The sequence below is a fragment of the Artibeus jamaicensis genome, unplaced genomic scaffold, assembly GCF_021234435.1.
Source record: "Artibeus jamaicensis isolate MK-2021 breed Jamaican fruit bat unplaced genomic scaffold, CSHL_Jam_final contig_2259, whole genome shotgun sequence".
In the NCBI taxonomy this organism is placed as follows: domain Eukaryota; kingdom Metazoa; phylum Chordata; class Mammalia; order Chiroptera; family Phyllostomidae; genus Artibeus; species Artibeus jamaicensis.
Genome location: NW_026521468.1, coordinates 2,780,638 through 2,803,760, shown reverse-complemented (window position 1 = coordinate 2,803,760; position 23,123 = coordinate 2,780,638). Strand labels below are relative to the sequence as shown.

Genomic DNA, 23,123 nt, shown 5'->3' with positions numbered 1-23,123 from the left:
CAGACCCTCCTCCAGGGAAGCAGTGAGGGCAGAGGGCTCATTAGAGCCCCGGAGCTACCCGGGGTGGCCACCTCAGGTCCCTGCTGCATGAGCGAGCACACTTGGTAAGGAAAAGGGGGACCAGGCTGATCTGGGGCCACTGGGAGCAGGAGCCAGGATTCGAAAGGGTAGGAAAGGAGAAAAGGAACCTGACTTTGGAAGTTAGCAGGTTAGCCAGGGACCTTGGGATGGACAACCCCGGAAGTTTCCACGATGGCAGTGGGTGTGGGGGAGGAGGCGCAGATGAGGAGGCCGTGGCTACAGACCAAGACGTGGCTGAGAACAGGAGGGAGCATTCCTCAAGCTCCGGGATCGATGCGAGTGTCTTCCAGGCTGCAGCTGTCGGGCAGCGCAGGCAGGGTGGCAGGTCTGGGGTGAGCAGGAGGGCCGGCCGCACGGCCGGGGTGGGCCGGCCAGCACAGGCATAGCCTGACTGGGGGCGGAGAGGGAAGGACACTGCTTCCTTTGCGTCAGGCGTGGGAGAGGGACTGAGAGCAGCATGAGGCGGTGCTTGCTGAGTCTGAGCTGAGGTCATTGGCTGAGAGTGAGGGAGTAAAAGGACAGTCCCCATGTCGAGGAGCCACTGAGGGGCCCAGTATGTCAAATAGCACCCCTGTCTCGGGCCCCCTCTAAACTTGTATCCTGGAGGCTGGAATTGAGACCTGGCTGAGATAGGATGTCCAAGGTCAAAATGGTTGAGATGGGAGGGGAAGGCCACAAAGTTGGATGTGAGGTCCTGGGCACACGCCGACCAGGGTGTCAGAACCCAGTCCTGGTCGGAGCTGGCAGCATGCGAGGGCACAGGGGATGAGGTCTGAGACAGAGGTGGGGGGACGTCTTGTCCGGAGCAGCAGTGTTGTGGGAGAGGCCCTGGGGGACGAGGCCTCCCCATGTGTCACAGCAGGGGCCGGAAGGAAGCCCTCGTCTGGGCACTGGGGAAGGGGACAGGGCCCTCAGCAGGGTCTCAGCAAAGGAGTCTCCGAGGTGGTGGGTGGTGAGCACGCCCTCCACAGGGGACGGCTCCTCTGCCAGCAGCCAGGCGAGTGACCTGAGACTGGACAGGCCTCCGGGTGGCGTGCACTCACACAGGTTCTCGCTTGCAGGAGGCTTCTGTCCTGCTGGACGGCCATTCTGCCCACATCCTCTGGGCCCTCAGCATGGCCTCGGGTCACTGGGGGCAGGGGACAGCCGGGCCCTCTGCTTTCCAGCCCCATCTCTTTGCTATTTGTTATTAACAAATTTATTTACAGTTCCTGAAGCAAGATTAATTGTGAGGTTTAACAGGAATAGCATAAAAAGGCCAAACACGACCGCCATGAGGGCTGTGCACACAGTTGCTCTATTTCCAAACTAACAACTCAGGTCCTCACCCGCAGCTAGGCCCCCCTTTCTGCCTCCAAAATGGGAACAGAATAGCACCAGGCTTCTGGTAGCTTCAACATTTAAAGAGACAAACACACTGAGACAGAGAAGGGTGAGAACCACAGTACAAAATGTAATAAAAAAAAAAGTGGCTAAAGAATCGATAGCAAACCCATCTCTGTCTCCAGATTAATGGCTTGGCTGAGAGAAATAGGGGGAGGTCCTCAGGGAGGGAGGGATGGGGGGAACGAGGAGGGTGATGGAGGAGTTGGCTGGGGAGCTGCTGACCCCGGAACAGAGTCCCAGGTGGGTGGCCCCAGACCCAGGCAGCAAAGAGCAGAGAGGGGTCTGTCCCCAGACAGGGACCTGGCCACATCTTGGGCTCAGGGGCAAGGTCAGTGCTGGGGCCCCACTAAGTGCGGGGGGAGGGAGCTCTGTGAGTGCAGTGGCTGAGCCCCTCCTCTGCTTCATATGTTCCCGAGGATCTGTGTGCACAGCGTGGGGGGCTGGGGGAGGGGACACACAGGCTTTGCAGAAGGCAGGAGAGAGCCACATGCTTGTGCAAAAGGAGACTGGGGTGGGGGTGGGGAACACTAACCAACCCTGGGCTCTGCAAAGAGGCAAGTGCCTGCGGAGGGACAGGAAGCCAGGCCAGGGTTCCCGCTGCTCCAGCTTCTCTGTAATCCCTTCCTATGCCAAGCTTGCCTCTGCCTCCTGGCAAGTAGGCAGCTGGCCATGGCTGGACAAGCCCATCGCAGATCCCTGCCCAGGCAGGAACTCGGCTAGAGGCAGGGGTAGGAGAGGGCGGTCTCTAAGCCCACACTCCCTTGGTCTCACCTGAAGCCTGGGTGGACAGGAGGACCAGACCTGTCCAGCCCAGAGCTTGGCCATGGCCACAGCTGTTCACTTGGACTTCAAAGGCCCGGCCCCAGGCGCCTTCTGGCTTTGCTGGAGAGGCCCTGGGGCACTGTGCCTCCGCATTGTCTCTGTTCTGCCCTGGCTGGGTGCGCAGCACTCAGTGAGGTGTAACTCTTATCTGCACACCTGACCCTCCAGCCAGAAGGTCTGGCCCCAAGAAGAGCTTCGTGCCCTGAGTGCCACACGAGAGCACTTTGCTGCTGGTGCAGGGAGATGGGCAGGCAGGGGGCCAGGAGAGGTTGCTCCCCCACTGGTTGGCAGAGGGCTGGGGAGAGAGGTAGCCTGGCTCTCCACAGGCCCTCCTGGGGGCTACGTGCCTGCAGCTGAGTACAGGTGGGCTGCCAGCTGGCCTGCAGCTGCAGAGCAGCTGGGAGGCTGGTCAGTCTGCTGAGAGACAGGGCTAGGGGCTGCACACTCAGAATCCTCAGAACCTGGGGAGTATCCTCCCCCAGGCCAGGGGGCCGGTGTGGCCCAGAGCTCAGCTGGCCTGTCTGCGAGCTGCCAGGGGAAGGGGTCTGGGAGGGAGAGGCTGGTCTGTGGGGGGCACCAGGGCAGGACAGAGGTCAGAGGGCTGGACTCCTGGCCTGGAAGGGGAAGGGAGAAGCGCTGTCTGCCATCAGCTGTCCAGGTGCCATAGGGGCTGAGGGCTCTCGGAACAAAGAATGAGGCCTGTGGCCAGGAGACCCCTGGCCGCTTCTCAGCATTGCCACCGGGGAACTGAACCTTCCGCTTGTGGCCAACAAGCACTGGGTCCGAGCCAGAGAGGTCCGCAAAACTGCAGCTGGTCGGAAGGCACTGGCAAGTGGGGCTCCTGGACACCAGTGTTCCTGGGGAGTCCACAATGGCGTCAGCCAACCCCCCCGGGTCTCTGCCGCTTGCTGCTAGTCCAGGCACTGCACCAGCCCCTCCACAGTCAGCTGGTGCCTTCATGCCACCCACCACCCCGTCCTGTCCCAGGCTGCCCAGGGTCTGGTGGTCCTCTTCCTCCCTCATCCTGGGAGGTGTTGCCCCGCCACAGGCGGGCTGGCTGGGAGACAGCGTCTCAGGACACAGGAGGTCAGGATCCGAAGTTGGGGAGCCTGGCTGCCTGTGGGGACAGAAACGCCCTTTGGGTCACAGGGCTCAGCTGCAAAGCAGACAGGAAGCTGGGACCCTGCTGGGCCAGGATGAGGGCAGGGTGGGCCTGGGGCACGCGAGGTGCTGCCCTGTGGGTCCGTTGGGTGATGAGCAGACCTGCCGCCGCTGGGGCCCCATGAAACGCCTGCTCTTTGGGTCCGACCCTGCGGCAGGGGCCAGTGCCATCTGCGTCTCTCGGCTCTGCGGCCTGTGGTCAGGGCTGGCCAGAGGGACAGGTTAGAGGCTGTTCCATTTAATAACTTCATGGAGGAGGCTGTGCCCTTTGGCGGCTGGAGGAAGTAGCTGAGCCTGGCGGCCCAAGCCGGGCTTGGGAAGCGAGGCCGAGGGGAGACTGGTTGAGAGGTGAAGCCACAGCGCCTCAATGGAAGCTCAGAGCCCTGGAATTCCACTGACGCACCCACAACCCTTCTTTCAGGGGGTGAATTCCAGAGGTGCAGAATGACCTGGCTCTCCAACCCACCTGGAAGGGACCCAGGAGTCCCGCCTACACACTGCTGGAAGGCCAGACAGGCAGCAATGACCAGACACGCGACCAAGGAGTCAGTACAACTGCGGAAGGTTCTGTCCACCCCCACAACCGTGGCCACGCCCAAGTGTCAGGGAGGGAGATGCGCCCCCCTCTGGATCCAGTCCAATTGGCTGAGGCCTCAAGTGGAGGCCTTTCCCACCCCTGCATGTCTAAAGCGAAAGAAATAGAAGCTGACGGGAAAGAAAGGTGAGAAAAGAGAAAAACGCCACTGCCTGGTTCGTGCTGGCCAACCTGGGTCCCTCCTGCCCGACCTAGAGAGGGCGGCAGGGGAAGAGGGAGGCGTGGCCACGCCCGCCGCCCTGGGCAGGGCTGTGCCCTGGCGCTCACCTGGGCAGGCTGGCCTGGAAGGGGATGTCCGCGAAGCTGTGGCTGAGCTGGGCGATGATGCGATCGACTTCTGCGTACGGGTGGGCCTCTCGGGCAAAGCCCTGGTGCTGGGCACTCTGGAGGTGCTGCCCGGGGAGAGAGGAGACACAGGACGTTAGACAAGGCCAGCACAGGGCGCCAGGGAGAACCTGGGAGGGAAAAGCCCTCTCGGCCGTTGCAGCGACCGCCCAGCAGGCGGGGCTCACCCCGTGGAGCTCCTCGAAGGCCTCACGGCAGCACTCACAGTACCCCTTCCTCCTCCTGCGCGCGGCGCGGGCGGCGGGCCTCAGGCCTGCCTCCTGGCCCTTGGGCTCTCTGGAGAGAAAACAGGTGGGAGAAGGCGGTCACTGTTGGGCCCTCAGTGTGGAACTGCTGCTCCAGGGCCTGGAGCTCGGGCCAGGGAGGGGATGGTCCGAATGGCCACAGGCAGGCCCACCCCCAACCCGGCACCACTTGTCCAAGGGCAGCAGGAGAGACAACGAGACGGGATGTCCCATGGGCACCCTGTCCCAGCTCGGTCCTTTCTCCACCCACACACCTCGAACCACAGGTGAGAACACGTGGCAGTGGGTGGCGGCTGGACTCCTTTGAAGGGCAGGTGCAGCCCTGCGCTCCTACCCAAACCCACGTTCGTCTGACCTGCATGGCGGGAGGGAAAAGGCCTCAACAGCAGTGAGGGGACTGTGCCGCCCTGGACCTCCTCCACCTTACATGTCCCCTCCCTCATGCTTGCTTGTCCCCTGCACAGCTGCCCGGTCACCGAGGACTTTCAAATCTCTATCTCAAATCAGACTTCTCATTTTAGTCCGGGACTTCAAACAGCCTGCAGGCCCTCGCTCCTGGGCTGTCCAAACAAACTCAAGGCATCCAACGCAGTCTCCTCTGAGGACTAAGTAGGACAGGAAACGCTCCCAAGACAGGAAAACTACACGCACACAGAGGGTTCATTCCTCTCCTGCGTGAAGGACCCCTCCTTACAAGCCCCTGAGAAAGTGATCGGTAACTGGAGAAACAGACCAATGACGTGCAGAAGATGCAGAGAAACTCAAATGACCAAGAACACGGAACCTCGTTCGTGATGAGAAGAATGAAGATTCTAATTACACCGAGAGAGGCTTTTTCATCTAGCAGGTCGGCCTAGGCCAGCAGGTCCCACCGCTCTCAGCAGGAGCCAGGGGGGTGAGTCGGTGTTTGTGGGCGACGCCTCCGTGAAAAGCCATTTGGCTGCAAAATTAGAAATGCAGGCACCCTTTGACCCAGTATTTTCACTTCTAGGAATTTATTCGGCAAACATACTTGAACAAGACTATTCGCTGCAGCCTTCTTTATAACAAGACTGAAAATAATCTCCACATCCAACAATGAGAGACCGGGTGAATACACGAAATCCACGCCGTGGGGTGCCCTGCAGCCATGCAAGGGGGGAGCAAGGTCGCTCTTAGGTACTAACAGGAACAGCATCGAAGATACTGTCAGCGGCAACAGCGGGACCTAGCCCAGCGGGTCTCACGCCTCTGTGTGAGAAGAGGGGGCACGGGAGGCTTTAAACCCTCTGTAATGCTTGAAGTTTGAGCCAAATTAATAATTTTTTAAACTAAACATTTCCTACCACTTATTTTCCATGCACATGGAACCCTGGCCAACGTCCTCTCTATTCTTCTCATGTGCAGACACCAAAGCTTCACCGCTTCACCACCTCCCTTTATCCCCTCGGCCCCTCCAAGGCCACCCAAGGCCACGCAGCACCACCTGCAGCCCGAGTCTGCGGCCCCTGGCTGGCTCTCATTCTCCCCTTCCTCCCCTCCACCTCTTGCCCTGTCCCCTGATGGTTTTCCTCCCATTTGCACTGCTTCCTGATCCTGCCGCCTCCGTCTGCTGGGGGAATCTTGCTGGCCGAGTCTCCTCTGCCCGGTTCCCCCGGTCTGTGAACCAACCATGTGGTCCAGGGCTTAGAAAGGGCCTGCGAAGGCATCTGGCCCATCAGCTGAGCCACGTTCCTTCTGCGCTTTGGTTAGTGAAGGTCCACATTTCACACGTCTGCAGAGGACGAACACCAATGAGTCCACAAGCCACTTCAATGCCTAAATAGCTAAGGTCCCCTGCGCCTTAGTTACTCCTTATATTTAGCCCAAAGGCCTCAAATGCTGATGTGCACCAGGTCACCCAGGGAGCTTGGGAGGATGCGGCTGCAGGGGCTCCATCATCAGAGGCTGTGATGCTTGCATGTGTGACGGGGGGTCCGGGAACTGGCAGTTAAAGAAATCCTCACCCAAGGATGTTTATTGATTTTGAAGAGAGAATAAGGGAGAAAGAGAAACACTGACAGGAGCGAAACATCAATGTGAGAGAGAGACTTGCATTGGTTGCTTCCTGTATGCACCCCAACAGGGGACCGAACCTGCAACCTTCTGGTGTGTGGATGAGACTCCAGCCGAGCCCCCCAGCCAGGGCCAGGAACCTGCATTTTTAATGGGGCCCCAGGGGACTCTGATGAACGTAGTTTACAGATCTGAGTTTCAGAAATAAGACTACTGTCCTCTGGACACAGGTCAGATTCTTCAGTGCAAACGGAGAACACCAAATAAAACGGACGAACGCTCCTTGTCTCCTCTCTGGGCTAAGTTCCCAGAACAGACCTCGCATACGGAGGTAACACATGGCCATTCCCAATCCAACCAGCAGGCCCCTGAGGGAAGGACTCCGGCCTGTGACCAGCCCTTGTTATTCAGGGACCAGAAAGACCCACCTGGTGCGGTGTGAGCTGCCCGGGGTCGTCGGGGCCTCAAAGGGACTTGCGTCTTTGGGTCCCAGAAAAGAAATTTCTGGAAAGGATTTAAACTGATGGTGGAAAGGACGAAACTTCCTGAAACACAGAAAACTTCCACTTTGACTATCGTGCGGAAGGAAAAGGATTGGGGGGGGGGCAGCCCAACCCCCTCAAGTTCCGACCCTGATGGTGGGCTCTCTTCCGCACGCCTTCTAGGTCCTGGCACAGAACCCTCAGGTGCCCAACTAGGTGAAGCTCACCCCTAAGCTCGCCCTGTCTGTTCAAGGCTGTTTGCGCTCACTGCCTCTCCTGAGCCCCGTAGCCACCCCGCGCTGAGTGAGACACGTGGAGTAAAGAAAGCCCCAAAGGTTCTGGAACTCACCCAAGGGCTCACGGCCAGTATGTGGCCAAGACCAGACCAGAAGCCCTGTCTCCTGACTCCTGATCTAGTTCTTCCCACACTTCCATTTTGTTTGTTGACCCTGAAACAACCTATGAGGACTCTAGCCTCGGGAATCTGAATGGACGAGTGTTTAAACCAGAGCAGGGATTTTCCCCCTCCGTTAAAAGCAACGCGTCTGCCCTGGGCTGCCCTTTGCACCCTCTGAAGCGGAGTATCCCGAACAGGGGAGCGGCGCAGGAGGGCTCTGCAGAGGCAGACGGGACTGAGCGGCTTTGGTGGTCTGTCCCAGCTCACTCACATGCGGCTCGGAGCCAGGTGTGACATGTGGCACACCCTGTGATGTAACTGTGGGCTCCCCCCACCCCCAGGTGTTTGGTGCCATGGCCTGTGCTCGGGGGGGCGTGGCGGTGGGGAGGTGCAGGCCACGGGTTCCTGGGTGGCTCAGCGAGAGCCCTGTGGCCTCAGGAATGAGTTAACAAATTTCCCAGATCCTTGAAGAGAAGGGGGTGCCCTCCACATGGGGTGCCCTGATACCCCATTTCTTTCTCTGCAGTGTTTGTTTCTGTTTGAGAGGCTGGAATGTTGAGGGTAGTAAGGCTGACAGGCTTTGAAGGCACGTGTTTCAGGACAGCACGTGAAAAGATCACCGGAAACCCAGCTCCACTCAATCTCTGCTGTTGCTTCTCACACTAGGGACACACAAGTACGTGTACCCTGCTCTGGTGACAGTGGCGTCACCTGTGCCTGCTGCGTGCAGAGAGCCCCGGGGACACTGGCAGGCTCTCTCAGCCACCGTGTCTGCATGTGTCGTGCCTGCTTGTATTTAACTGGATGGACCGACACATGCTCCATCCCACCAGAACGGGAGGAGACAGCACCTCATCGCCACCCCTGTGCTCTTGACACTCATTTTGGGGCCACCAAAGCTAGCTCTGTACTGTATACAGGGACCGAGAAGGCAACTCAGGGCCTCCTGGAGGACAGGCAGAATGGCAGGCTTGCAGCTGGGGCCTTTAGCTGCCCTGTGTGAGGGTGAGGGGCCCAGAAAACTCTGGTCCCCGGACTCTCTGATGGGTACGCATGGGCCTTTTCTCTTCAGAAACCTTTTGAGATCATTATAGACTCAGGTGGCCCTTTGGTCTGGTACTCACTGAAGAGTCAGGGATAACCCAGGTGGCTAAGTGCTCACCAGGTGATTATCGACTCGGCCTTCCTCATGCTCCAGATCGAAGGGGCCCTCACGGTGCACGGGGCAGAGCGGAGAGGGCGCCAGGCAGGACGGTTGCAGCACCTGGGTTCTAGCCTTGGCTAAGCTTCCTTAGTAAAACGGCAGGTGCAAGTTCCTAATTTTCCCTGACCTCAGTTTCCCCACGAGGAGTAGGGTGGCCTCTTTCCCGCCGAGGGCTGTCACGAGGACAGACACCAGAAGAGGGTTCTGCCCAGCACAACAGAAGGGCTTCCCCGGACGCCAGGGAGCCCAGCGGCACTCTCACTGCGGCCAAGACTGCTGCGCGGGCCCCCGCTCTGGGTCCGGCAGCGACTCGGCAGCAGGTGTCAGTGCACGAGGGGTGAGTGTGGAGAGCGAACCAGCCAGCACGGGACTTCACGAGCTCATCAGAGCAGAGTGCTAACAGGAGGTGATTCACACCCGGGACCGTCACCCTCTGACGCGTGGCCGAGGGGCGTGTGAGCCAGACCACGCTGCCCTCGGGGCGCCTCCTCCCCGTCTGTGCCAGGCTTCACGACAGGGTGGCTTCTGGGGAGACACAGCTGCGGGGCTGAGGGGCTCCATGACCTCACGTCAGCTTAGGACCTCCCCGCCGTGGGGGCCTGGCGGGGGCGAGAGAAGAGGGAGCAGGCCCCACTCACCGGCTCTCGTCTTCAATTTTGAGGAACGGTTCTTTCAGTCTGGCCACTGGAAAGGAAGCGTGCACCGTTAGCCCTCCGTCTGCCCGGCGCAGGGCTTGCGCTGCACACAAAAGAAACATGGCGAGGCCCTGCCAAGGCCTAAGAGCCTCTCAGAGCTGGGACATACTCTGTCCCCAGGTGCACACTTGGCAGAGGTAAGCCACCCACTCCCATTTCTTCCAGCCTCTAAGCTGAGAGAAAGAGGGTTCCACCATTGGGGGGAAGAGGCTACAAGGTGCCTGGGGTCCTGGGACAGCGGACCCTCCTGGACCCCCTGCACCCGGGCCCTGGAGGCTGTCCACCGACAGCGCCCCCCCAGACCTTTACTCCTGGTGTCTCCGAATGCTGAGAGGCCTGGGGACACTCCCAGGCAGAATTTCCCATGAGGACCCTGGGTTTGTTTTGTTTTGGGGTGAGGGGAGCAGAGTGGGAGAGAGAGAAAGCATGTTTAGAGATCTTAGCAGAAGGGTGGTAAAAAAACATCAAAGGTGAAATCTGGTGCCCTGCCCCCCCCCCAATAGGGCAAAGGGGTTCTGAGAGGACAAATTTGCAGTCAATTAATCAAGAGATTCATCCCCTAGAGACAGTTACTGGCACAGGGTACAAAATGGTTCTTAGGCCTTAAGAACCATTTCCTCCTTCCCATGGTGACCAGAGGTCCTGCCAAAGGGGCTGCAGGCCTGGGCAGACGTGACAGCCACCATGTCCAAAGAGGCTGGCACTGCCACAGCCTCTGGACCCGTGCGAGGAAGCCACGAGAGCCCAAGTGAGAAAAGCAGACTTTCTCCTCGCACAAAGGCAGCTCCCATTAATTACTTTTTCGGGGGTGATCCCTTGTCTAATTAACTGAGACTGTTATTAAAATCAATTCCCCCCTAGGTTTCCTTGAATTTCGAACACGAGAGGTGCCAAGCGACTTTTCTTAGCTCCTGCTTGTGCACGAATAAATGCCACCTAAAGAGCATCTTTGGGAGAAACATCCGGGGTGGGGGGTGGGGGAGGAACTCTCCTGCTGTCCAAGAGGAACCGGGAGGGGGGGCCTGTCAATCTGCCCGTTTGTCAGTTTTGGGGAGTCTGGCATTTCCCAAAGTGGTAGGCAGCTGTTCAACTGCCCACTCCAAACTGCTCCTGAATCAGAGGGAAAAGGATGCGGAACTTCAATTGATGGCCAGGGACAGCCAGAGGACGCAGGAGCCAGCGGGACCACCTGGGGTCTCGGCTCTAAGGAGAAGCCCCGGCCCAGCAGCTCCAGACTCACTCGGGGTCACCCCTCTCCTGACACTGTCCTCCCCAGAGCCCAGGCCCTGGGAACACAACGGGATAATACAACCTGGCCTTGCTTCCTGCCGCAGAAAAGCGAGCAGATGCTGCCACAGAGGGAGTCTCGGGGAAGCATTTAGGAAGGGAGGGATGGCAATTAGATGAGGAACAGGTACCACACTGACCTCTCCGCGTTCTTGACTCGGCTGGACATGGTCCCTAAATGGAAAGGGAAAATAGGTTAAGGATTCGAGGGAGGTGGGGGGGGGTCGAGCAAGTGGGCCGGTGAGCTGCGTCGCTGTGCCGAGAGTCTGCCCCACTTTGCTTCCCTTGTCGGCTGGGCCCTGAGCTAGAGCTGACTGGGGCACGAAGGCTCCCTCCTCCTCCCCAGGGACGCAGCAAGGGGTGAGCGCTGTGTGCGAGTCTCAAGCTGACTCTGTGGAGGGAGTGCAGGCGGGAGCAGCGGCCGGAGCTGCGGAGCCCCATGGGCCCAGGTGGGTGGGAAGTGGCACCGTGCCGCCTGTGATGTGAGGAGCACGCGCCACCTGCTCGGATGTGGCACAGATGGGTGGGGGCAGCCCACAGGCCTGACACAGGGCGGGTGCTCACCAGACGGCAGCTTGTCAATACAAGGCTGTCAGGGCACAAGGTCATTACAGGTCAGGTTGCAGGACAAGAGTGAAGGTAGCACCTTTTGCTTCCCTGTATGTACCCTGACTGTTGGTCAAAACCAACATGTAGGCCAAGGTCAAAGCTGGTGTTAAAAACTAAATGGAAAGAATGAAGACATCCGCAGAGGTGGGGGATGGGGCAAAGATGAAGGAGCCAGTGAATCCATGACTCCCAGATCCTCCCCCAGGCCATGCTCCAGGGCAGACCCCTCAAAAGATGCCCCCTACACCCCTGAGCACATAGGGCATTGTAGCCAGAACTCACTCCAAAAGACTCCCAAGTATCTAAAGAAGAGATTATGAAGTGAACAAAGTCAAGTAACGATACTGCACGTTTGCACAAAGGGGGAATTTCCCACCTGTCTGCTGTGAGCGCATGGAGTCCTGGAGGGCTGCCTGAGGAAGCGTTCGCTCTGCTCATCTCTGGGAGGGAGCTCAGTGGGTGGGGAACAGAGGCTGAGGGGGAGGGACTTTCACTGTGCACCTTTTGTAGTTGTGACCATGCAAACCTAGTTAGCAACGGCAGCAGCAGGAAAACCCCAAAGACCCCTAGACCAGAGGGTGTAAGGTGAAGGGTGCTGAGGCCAAGCGCTCGGTCAGGTGGTTTGCTGCCGCTCTAGGTCCCACTCGTGTGTGGACCCACAGGGTTCAGTCCTTCTTCGGACTCTGGCCCCGTGAAAGTGCCTTGGCTTTAAATCAGCATGGGCGGTCTCGATGGGACACACACAGTTCCAACTCCAGCAACAGAAGACAACGCCAAACCAGGTTTTGGAATACAGCAGCTATTTCAAACCGTATCCCCCACCGCAGGCCCCACCCTTGCTATCTGCAGGCTCATTCCCGGGCCAAGGGACGTCCCCAGGAAGGCAGCCTGGCCAGCAGGCCACGGGCACTTATGTTTTATCTAGGCCAGGACTGTCCCCGGCCTGGGTGGCAGTGTGTGCCTTAGTGTACCACGGAGACTGGCAGGTGGCACTGGGAGGGGAGGGCAGGCCACACACGCCAGGGACGAGCTCGCTGAGAGGCTGCGCTCCTCTTGCTTGTTCCAGGACGGCCGGGAACAGGGGGCTTGGGTGGCTCATAGATTTACTAACGTTGCCACAGACTTCACAGTCTGCAAACTGCCCATTTCCCTCCAGTTTGGCGGGACCACCTACCTCGGGCTTCTCTGGCCCTCGTTTCTTCAGACGCAAAGCATCTGAGGAGAGCTGCTGCACGTGCATCATCATTTCTGCGGAGAAACCAGAGGGCGTGGCTCAAGGCTCCCACTCCCAAGTTTCCTCGGCGAAGCCCCTCCTAGGGCTGGGGCACCGAGTCTCACCAGGCACGGCGTGGCGGATCACACCAACCTTGCCTGCCACCTTCTGGCTATGCGTCACCTCTGCACCTGCTGATAATCGAATAAACGGCAGGGCCCTCTATCCCTGGAAAAGCACCCGAGCTGGCTGCCTGCTCTTTTGTGGCACTGAATATGATTCTGGAACACAAAGTGGCTTTGGCTCCCAAAGGGCTTTCAGGTAACTTCTGAAAAGCTGCTTCTGTGGGGAGACCAAGCCGCCCGACTTACTCAGACGCAGGAAACTGGACTGAGTCAGAAATAGCCAACTTTCTGGTGACAATGGAACCCCCGCCTCGTGATGAGGACCTTCCCACGCACAGTTCTCTACCCCCTGGCAGACCCCAGGCTGGATCTGGACCTGCCACCCGCCAGGATCAGAGAAAGCCCAGCTCGAGATGGAGCTGGGTATGAGGGCCATTCACTGCCGGCCTATCCGGGCCAGCTATTCCAGTGCAAATTTATCACAGCCTGCAAAAGGGTGGTGATCACGTGAGGCGACCCTACAGAAAAGAAATGACCTGACGTTTAGTTGGGCCAAACTAGGTTGGAATGTGGGTCACGCTCCTTACTGCTGGTGAGACCGGACGATTTACTCAATCCCTCTAAGGCTCACGCCCCTCGTGGCACAACAGGGACTGCAGGGGGAGTTACATGAGGTAATTCCCAGAGCAGAGTAAATGCCAGTAAGTGGTCATGGATATGAGGGGTATTTCCTATTTATAAAGCGAGATCATCACGTGAGCCCGAGGAGCGCGGCTGCGCGGGGTCGACGGGACAGCGCCTCCCACGCACCGGCTCTGCTGCGGACCGCTGGTCCGCACCCCCCCACCTTTCGGGGTCTACACCGCGTGGGCCTGCCTCCAGCCAGCTCACCCAACTACGACCCCTCTAAAAGGGCGCGTTCCCGGTCAGGCACCAGCTCTCCCCCCACTCCCAGGGGGGCCCCGGGCAGAAACGGTACCGTCCACACGCAGGATCCTCACTCCCCAGGAGCGGGCGTTGGTCAGGACGCTGCTGCTGCTCCCCTGGAAGGAAGCGGCAGCGTGAGACGCCACGAGGCCTGAGCACCCAGCGGACAGGCTGTCCTGGCTTCGGAGGCTCTGCGTCACTCCCGGAGGGCTGTCGCGGGGAGGGTCTATCCCGACCCTCGGGGAGACCCTATGCTCCACGTGGGCTGGCCGCATCTGGAGGGGACGGACTGCTGGTACCCTTGGTCCTGGCCACCTTGTGACCAGGAAGGCACACCTGCTTGTAACAGAGCTGCTTGCCGGCAGGGCCTCCGTGAGGAAGGCTCTCAGCACGCCGTGAGTAATGCGCACTAGGGACGGTCACCGTCACCTGGCCGGAGGCCATGCTCCACCCTGCTGACATCCCCCTCCCTCATCACAGTCAATGCGCCCGTCTTGATGTCACTTTTTTTAAAGATTTTGTTTATTTATTTTTTAGAGAGGGGAAGGGAGAGGGAAAAAAGAGGGAGAGATCATCAATGTGTGGTTGCTCTCATGTGCCCCCATCTGGGGACCTGGCCCGCAACCTAGGCACATGCTCTGACTGGGAATCGAACCAGCAACCCTTGGGTTCGCAGGCCCGCATGCAATCCACTGAGCACACCAGCCAGGGCTGATGCCACTTCAACAGCTCCTCTCAGGAGATCACCTCAGTCCTCCTCCTGCCACTGAACCTGAATGGTTCCGGATCCTCACAAAAGGGATGAACAGCTACTTGTAAGAGGTTCACTAAGTCTGGCTGTGGGCAGAGCAGGTGTGTCCCACGGCCTCCCTCCAAGATTCCCCAGGGCTCTGGGGAGGAAACCTCAAGGAGTCAAATCCTCACCTGTCGCCGACACCCTGGGTGACTCTGGACACTGACTTCCGAAGCCCGCTCCCTCATCCGGGAGAAGGAAATGACAATACACCTCACAAGCTGTGTTTTACGTTAGTACAGCTGAGCCTTGAACGACACTGGGGTTGGGGGTGCCGACCCCTGCAGAGTTGAAAAATCCAGATATAACTTTTGGCTCCCCCAAAACTTGGCGGTTTCTTGGTATCTATGAGGGAGCTTCTGGACGACCTCCCGCGGACACGGGAATCCGCAGACGCTCGAGTGCCCTGTATGAGACGGCACAGATCAGCCCTGGCTGGTGTGGCTCCGGGGACTGGCGCCGGCCTGCAGACCGAAATGTTGCCGGCTTGATTCCCAGTCAGGGCACATGCCCGTGTTGTGGGCCAGGTCCCTGGTGGGGGATGTGCGAGAAGCAGCCGCTGGATGTTTCTCTCGCACATGGATGTTCCTCAATCTTATCCTCCCTCATTTTCCCTCTCTCTAAAAATAAATAAAAAAACCTAAAAAAAAAGACGGCATAGACCAATGAATACAACCGGCTCTCCACACCCACGGATTCCCAACCGTGAGTCAAAAACAGCACAGGTTATTTATGGGAAAAGCCCACGTTCAAGTTGCTTGTGCTCCCGAAGACCCCCAACACCCGCAGCTCACCTGGTTTCTGATGGCCTTCTGCAGCAGCTCCTTGCCCCGGCTCATGGGCACCTGCCAGGAAGGGAGGGGCAGTGAGTGAGGCACGCCTGAGGACCACCTGTGCCCAAACAGGAGTTTGCAGAGGGGTGGGCCAGGATGGGGTCATGTCCCAAAAGCGGGGAGCAACGACAGCCCAGGGGTGGCTGAAATGTGAGCCTGCAGAGCGTTTCGGAGGTAAAGGTAAAGCCACACCCAAGTTCAGGTCACCCACAGGTGGCTGCGGCCTGGACCCTGCTGAAGAGGGGCATTCCACATTCACCAGAGGGTTACAGATGTTCTCGGACCTCCCTTTGTGAGTCTCTGCACTCCCCAGCAGATACGTCTAGGCCAATGTCAACGTGCCCTCTCTGGTCTAGAGAGGACCCTACTACAGCTTCAGAACCTCTGACTCTGCAGTCCCGAGTAAGGGGACAAAGCATCATCAAAGAAACTGCACGGGGAAAGCCTGCTGAGATGTTTAAACCCAGAGCTAGGAAAAAAGACTTTCAGCCCCTGAATTCCAGTGAGAAATTAAACCAGATGAAATTAAAACCAGAGCTGCTCCACCGGCTTGTGGAGGCTCACTTCCTCTGTGCAGAGAAGACACCCTTTCCTAGGCCACGAGATTCGTACCGAGTCTGCGGGTTTCTGCGCAGGCCTGGCGCGGCTGGCTGGCCGACTGGCCCTGGACGGCACTTCCACTCGGGCCTCACCGGGGCTGGAGCAGCCTCTGCGGCTTGTCCCACAGCTTTCTGCCTTGGCCTCCCGGCGGCTGGATACGATGTAACTTACTTCTTTGCTCAGAAAACCCTCAATTACCTGAAACCAGACCACAGAGGTGGCTGAGCACCAAAAGGCAGATGAAGAATCATCAATACCAAGAGGCTGGAGAAGGAAATCTCAGCTGCCACAAGTTCCAGAATCGATGTCTTTAAACAGAACAAATGCAGTTCTGCACTGGGCCCCCAAGTAGACCTCATCCTGAAATACAATAGGGTTTGTATATATAAACGCAGGTTTCTGTCTCCAGGACTGACTGCTGCTCTGACCCAGCAGAAGGCCACAGGCTTTGAGTTACTTGACCAGCCTGAGTTTGCCCGGAGCGAGAGCACACTGCAGGGACCAGAGAGGGTGACAGGTCAGCTTAGCTAAGCCATGACTTTTCTGTGAAGATACACTGAGACATCCAGACCCTGTATCTGTGACCCTGGCTACACTATTAAGAGGCGCCTAAAATATGAAACCAGAAAGGTTGATATTCTGCAGCTGACGACTCAGCTGCAGAGCTATCTGCTCACTTGCCTGTAAGTCACACGCAGGCACTGAGAGGGTCTGGCTCACCTGTGTCCCACGGGCCCAGCACAGTGCCCGAGGCACAGCGGCACTTAACTCAGGTTTGTGGGAAGAAGAAAAGCTGGAAACAAACTGGAAACAGCTCACTGGTAGTGAGCTGGCGAATGTTTAATGACGGACTCTCTGGGGGGGAATCCCTGCTGTGTGGCATCTGCTGACGTCTGTGGGGTAAATACTCCCATTACGGCTGATTTCAAGCCACCAGCGTGACCAGCAAGTCACTGAACGTGGACTTGGAAAGAGAAGCTAATAATTGGCTCCTGTAAGCTAGTCCCAGCCAGCTCGAGCACGCCACCGGAAATAAGGATGCAGAATGTCTCTGACGTGTGACTGGGTGAGGAACCTGGCACTTAAGTATATGTCCCCAAAAGAGTTAAAACCAGGGACTTGAGCAGACACCTGTGCACCAACACTCACTGCAGCATCAGTCACCACAGCCAAAACGGGGAAGCCACCCGAGTGTCCACCAACAGAAAAACAGATAAGCAAAACACGGTATAGCTGTATAATGGAATACAATTCGGCCACAAAAAGAAATGAAGTTTTGCCCTGGCTGGTGTAGCTCAGTGGATTGAGCACAGGCCTGGGAAGCTAAGGGTCACCGGTTCGATTCCCAGTCAGGGCACATGCCTGGGTTGTGGGCCAGGTCCCCAGTATGGGGCATGAGAGGCAACCACACATTGATGCTTCTCTCCCTTTCTCCCTCCTTTCCCCTCTCTCTAAAAATAAGTAAAATATTTTTTAAAAAAGAAAAAGAGAAGAGTGTAAACAAAAATAAATACATTAAAATGATGGTTGTCACTGCAGCAGTTCCATGTTCTCTAAAATTTCTAGAATAAACAGATATTTTTCTAATTAGGAAAAAAAACTGTGGTTTAAAATATGGTTCACACTGGAAATTGCTGTGGAAACAGGCAGCCATGCCACCGAAGACACCTGGAGGACGCGGGCACAGTCCCCGTGAAGGCGCGGGGTGGGCGTCACTGGAGAGGGCAGGTCACGCACCCCGCCCAGCTGCTGGATGGCCCCTGTCAAAAACTGCAGGTTCTTGCCAGCAGGCAGATCCAAGTAAAAGGACTTTCCAGAAAAGGGCTGCCGCCTCCCAGCATCTAGTGAGCTCTTCCGGCATCTTCCCAGACAGCTGGACGCGCTTAGTCGAGCCCCTAGGAAAAACAACAAGGAGGAACGCAGTGAGAAGTCTGCGGGAAGAGAGAGCCCTGCACGTCAAGCCGCCTCTGCCGAGGGCCTCTGTGTGGCACAAACGAGAATGTGAGACCAGTATTCCTGCCTTGGGGCGGTTTTCCTCTTCTCTGCAACCCCCAGTCCCTAAACTCAATGGAGGGGCGTAAGTTAGGGCCTAAGCGTTTGTGTCTTCCTTCCAGGAGCACATACAGTATCAATCAGAGCAGCTAATAGTCTCAAGGGAACATTAGCCTATAAGGAAACATGACGCTATTGAAGAAAGCAAGATGCTTTCTTTCATATAGGTTATTTATCTGTCATAAGTAAGGGATGGGACAGAAAAAATCATTTTAAAGTATAACAAATAGCCTCAAAAAGGCAAGGAGGGATACTGGAAACCTAAAAACTGGAGTAGTAAGTCAAGAAAAGAATGGAGAACTCCTGCATGAATCTAGAGAAAAGATAAACGAGAAAACAGTCCATCCGACTGAGGAGGCATTACCGTGCATCTCAGCCGGGCTCTGGCTGAGGACCGTCTTCCTGAGAACTCGGAACCACAGGCCTCCCGGGAGTCTGGGATTCATATTCACAGTACTTATGTGGTCTAAGAACTCACTACCACTGCCACAGAACAGAAATCAATGTAAAAAGTAATCCCAGCTCCTCACACTGGGCACACCTCAGAGAATCAGAAGCAAAACGACTCTAGAGACAGAGAGCCCAGACCACGGTTCCCAGAATTTCCTCAGATAAAGCATCATCAAATATTAGCTCACACTCCAACGCCATAAAACATACGGAGGAAATGAACCATCATGGGTGAGAGTTGGCGGAAATAAGAGACAGCAAAATTAGATCTCTGAGAACTCCAAAAAGAAGGACCAGCCCTGGCTGGTGTAGCTCAGAAGATTGAGCACTGGCTACGAATCAAAGGGTTGAAGGTTTGATTCCCGGTCAGGGCACGTGCCTGGGTTGTAGGCCAGGTCCCCAGTGGGGGCCACGTGAAAGACAACCACACATTGATATCTCTCTCCCTCTCTTTCTCCCTCCCTTCCCCCCTCTCTAAAAATAAATAAATAAAATCTTTAAAAAAAAACAATTTAACTTAAAAAAAAAAAGATGACCAGATAGAGACTCCAAATATTGAAATTAGTAAATACTTCAATTCTATTAAAGTAAATTATTTAAAATGCAAGAAAAGAAATATCAACTTACAAGTTTAAACTCAACTAAGTAATTATTCAAGATTGAGGGTCAAATACATTTTTTAAGCAAATAATACCCCAGACAATTTATCACCAACCAATTACTACTAAAGGACTTCAAAGAGGTATACATTGGGAAGAAGGAAACTTAACCCAGAGGCAGGACTGAAATGCTAAACGAATTGGTAAAAAGTGTGCATACATATAAATAATCAGCCTTGGCTGCTGTGGTTCAGTGGATTGAGTGCCAGCCTGTGAATCAAAGGATCGCTGGTTCGATTCGCAGTCAGGGCACATGCCTGGGTTGCAGACCAGGTCCCCAGTAGGGGGCACATGAGAGACAACCACACATTGGTGTTTCTTCCCCTCTCTTTAAAAATAAAATAAAATAAATAAATGAGGGGTAGGAACAATTATATATATATATATATATATATATATATATACACACACACACACATAATCACTGACTATATAAAACAATAATGACTAATTTGGAAGAAAAAATGATAGGAAATAATATATTTTGAAATGATATTTTTTAACATATTAAATATATTATTAGAAGTTGTATCTGTTTTTATTTTCTTGGGTTTTGTTTTTATTTTTTAACGTGACTAGTAGAAAATTTAAAATTACTGATGTGGCTCATATTTGTGACTCATATTTTTTAAAGATTTTATTTATGTATCTTTAGAGGGGAAGGAAAGGAGAGAGGGAGAGAAATGTCAATGTACGGTTGCTTCTCATGGGTGCACATAAACGGGTGAAGGAGCGAGCGGTGAGACAGACCGTGCAGGCCCCAGTGGCGGGAAGCAGCAGAGGGGACCGCCATTGTCCCTCTCCGACCCCACCCCCACATACAGCGTCACAAAGCAGCGACCTGGGTGGCCCCGCCCTGGTGAACACCTAAGGCTCTGCTCCTCATACGGAATAGGCGCAAACAGATCAAAACATGGCTTAAGAACAACTCAGAGCCCCAGAGCCTATAAATCTAAGCGATGAAGAAATAGCCAAACTTTCAGATGCACAGTTCAAAACACTGGTGATCAGGATGCTCGCAGAACTAGTTGATTTTAGTCACAAATTAGAGGAACATATGAAGGCTAAACTAATTGAAATGAAGGGAAATACACAGGAAACCAATAGTAATGGAAAGGAAACTGAGACTCAAAGGAGTGGACCAGAAGAAAGAAAAAAATGACCGAACAGAAAAGGATGAAGAAACAAGAATTTTAAAAAATGAGGAGAGGCTTAGGAACCTCCAGGACATCTTTAAACGTTCCAACATTCGAATTATAGCGGTACCAGAAGGGGAAGAGGAACAGCCACCAGTGGAAAACTTATCTGAACAAATAATAAAGGAGAACTTCCCCAATCTGGCAAAGGCAATAGACTTCCAGAAAATCCAGGAAGCTCAGAGAGTCCCAAAGAAGTTGGACCCAAGAAGGAACACACCAAGGCACATCATCATTACATTAGCCAAGATTAAAATGAAGGAGAGTATCCTAGAAGCAGCTAGAGATAAGGGGACAGTCACCTACAAAGGAGTTCCCATTAGACTGTCAGCGGATTTCTCAAAAGAGACCTTACAGGCAAGAAGGGGCTGAAAAGAAGTATTCCAAGTCATGAAATCCAAAGACCTACATCCAAGATTGCTCTATCCAGCAAAGCTTTCATTTAGAATGGAAGGACAGATAAAGTGCTTCTCAGATAAGACCAAATTCAAGGAATTCATCATCACCAAGCCCTTATTATATGAAATGCTAAAGGGACTTACCTAAGAAAAAGATAAAAAAAAATGAACAGTGAAAGGACAGCAAACTCACAGTTATTAAGAACCACACCTAAAACAAAAGCAAACTAAAAGGACAGCTAGATCAGGAGCAGAACCATAGAAATGAAGATCTCATGGAGGGTTAGCAACAGGGGAGTGGGAGAAGGTACAGAAAATAAGTAGCTTAGGCAGTAGATAGAAAATAGATGGGGGGAGGGCAAGAATAGTATGGGAAATATAGAATCTAAAGAACTTGAGACAAGTGGTCATAAACTAAAGGGGAGGATGGTGGGGGAGGGGGTGTGCAGGGTGGAGGGGAATGAAGGGGGAAATAGAACTGTAATGGCATAATCAATAAAATATATTTAAAAACCAATACATTAACAAATATTATTTCAAAATATAGTCAATACAAAAAGCACTAATGAAACAGCTTCCATTTTCCCTCACATTCGGTCTGAGAGTCAGTGTGTACGTCACACGTACAGCCCATCTGAATGCGGACAGGCCTCATGGCCAGTGTTCCGTATCCTTGGATCACTGAGGTCAATGGGAAGACAAAATATGTAAAAATCTTCATTATAACAACTAAATTCACGGTTTCGCTAAAGTGAAGGAAACGAAATTTTAAAAAGCACCTACTTTTTGCGTGGAGGAGCTACTGTTCTTTTTCAATGTGGTAAGGGAAAAACACTTTGACTCAAGAATCTTAATACATGAGTGAAATAAAGATACTCTCAGGCATAAAGCCTCAGAAAGTTTGTCACATAAAGCTCCCTTTTGAAAGCACTCTTGGAGAAAGTTCTCCAGAAAAAAAGAGCGATACCTCCAGAAGAAAGCATCAAGACATGGGCAAGAAGAGTGAATAACTTAGCAAAGTGTTTTACTGTCTAAAAGGCAACAACCAATTACCGTGTCTGTAGCATTTCAGACTAAAACTAGAAGATACTAGAAGACAACGGGGGAGAGTGCTGAGGGAAGTGACTAGGTGCCAAAATACTAAGAAAATTCGGGGGGCGTCTATCCATAAACTTCATAATTTATAATAAAAATAACCATGAGCATAGGGTTAATATGGTTACACAGCCCTGACTTCCCATCTGTCTGCCGATCCAGTTCATAATATCAGACTGAAAGCTCTTGTTTGACCTCTACCGTGAATTCCTAAATGATCCATGACATCCATCAGCAGGCACCACACTCACACACAAAACCTCTAATAGTTAGAAAACTCCAACAGGGCTAACATTTCCCGGCGTTTCATCCCAAGAGGCTGTGGGGCAGGAATAGCAACTTGGACCTCCCAGCCCTAGTTTTGACCGGCTACCTACCAAGGTCCGGAGCCCGGAGACTACTCTCAGCCATTGAACTCTCCAGCTCAGGGCAATCGTCGCCTGAAAAAGGACAAAACAGCTGAATCACTTTCACTAGCCTCCGACGTTCCGCTACCCCCCCCCCCTCAAATTCTGCACAATCCCCAACGCGGCTACCAAGTACAGCAAGACTCAACTCCATCCCTAGCCGTATCCCATCTCGACTTCCGCGCCACCTTCCAGGCAATTGTCCTCTTAGTCCCTCCATCCCCTTCAGATCTCTGTCCACTCGACGATTCTGACTCCTCCTGGCCCCTCTACCGCCTCCAGCTTCTGCATCTATTCGCTCCCGGATACCTGTGTCCACTTTCCGACCCCGTTATCCTCTCTCCAACTCTTAGACCCCACTCTGCTTTCCTTCTTCCCCTTCTCCCCTTCCCAGTATCCGTACCCTTTTTCTTGCTCCCCCAAATACTTAGGCTCTTTTTTGGTCTCCGTACTCCTTCCTCAAGGCCGCCGTATTGCACCCGCGGACTCCATGAGCTCTTTCGGAATCCAGAGCCCCAGCAGCTGCTCAGCAACTAGAGTATCACTTTCTAAGCATTCTTCGCCGCGGCTTCGGTTTAAATTTCCTCTTGCTCCGCCCCTAAAACAACCTAATTGTAGCTGCAAGATTGTACTACGGTGGCCCTAGGGGGCCAATATTACTCTGTAAATCCTTCCCAATCCCGTTCGTTTTCTGCTCCGCTTTCCCTGTCTGTTTATTTGATGGAGATACTTGGTATTTCTTACAGTGGGGCCTCTCCCTGCAACTAAAGCTTGGCCTTGTGACTTGCTTTGGCTGATTAAAAAAAAAAAAGACATCATTTCCAAGCACAAGTTTTAAAAGTCAGGGTGGTTTACCGAGTTCTTTTCCCTCATCGCACTGATTCGCAATGTCCTAGCTGGAGGCTGCCCTGTCAACTTCGGGTCCTTAGTGAAGATGACGTGGAACAGAACCATGGGCAACTCATAGTGGATCTATAGCATGAGCAGAACATAAACCTGTAAGCTACTCAGGTTTTGGAATCATTTGTTACC

At 54.4% G+C, this 23,123-nt stretch overlaps 1 protein-coding gene across 1 annotated transcript; it reads right to left on the bottom strand.

The window, feature by feature from the left end:
- Positions 1-1,527: 1,527 nt before the first annotated feature.
- Positions 1,528-23,045, bottom strand: DBF4B (DBF4 zinc finger B). Its single transcript, XM_053661293.1, is given in 14 exon segments — positions 1,528-3,406; positions 4,313-4,437; positions 4,558-4,666; positions 7,098-7,214; positions 9,391-9,436; positions 10,875-10,908; positions 12,518-12,591; positions 13,661-13,784; positions 15,196-15,246; positions 15,847-16,032; positions 17,572-17,729; positions 22,062-22,124; positions 22,495-22,624; positions 22,947-23,045. Coding segments are annotated over 14 exon segments (2,289 nt in total). The 3' UTR covers positions 1,528-2,433.
- Between the last annotated feature and the right edge of the window lie 78 nt (positions 23,046-23,123).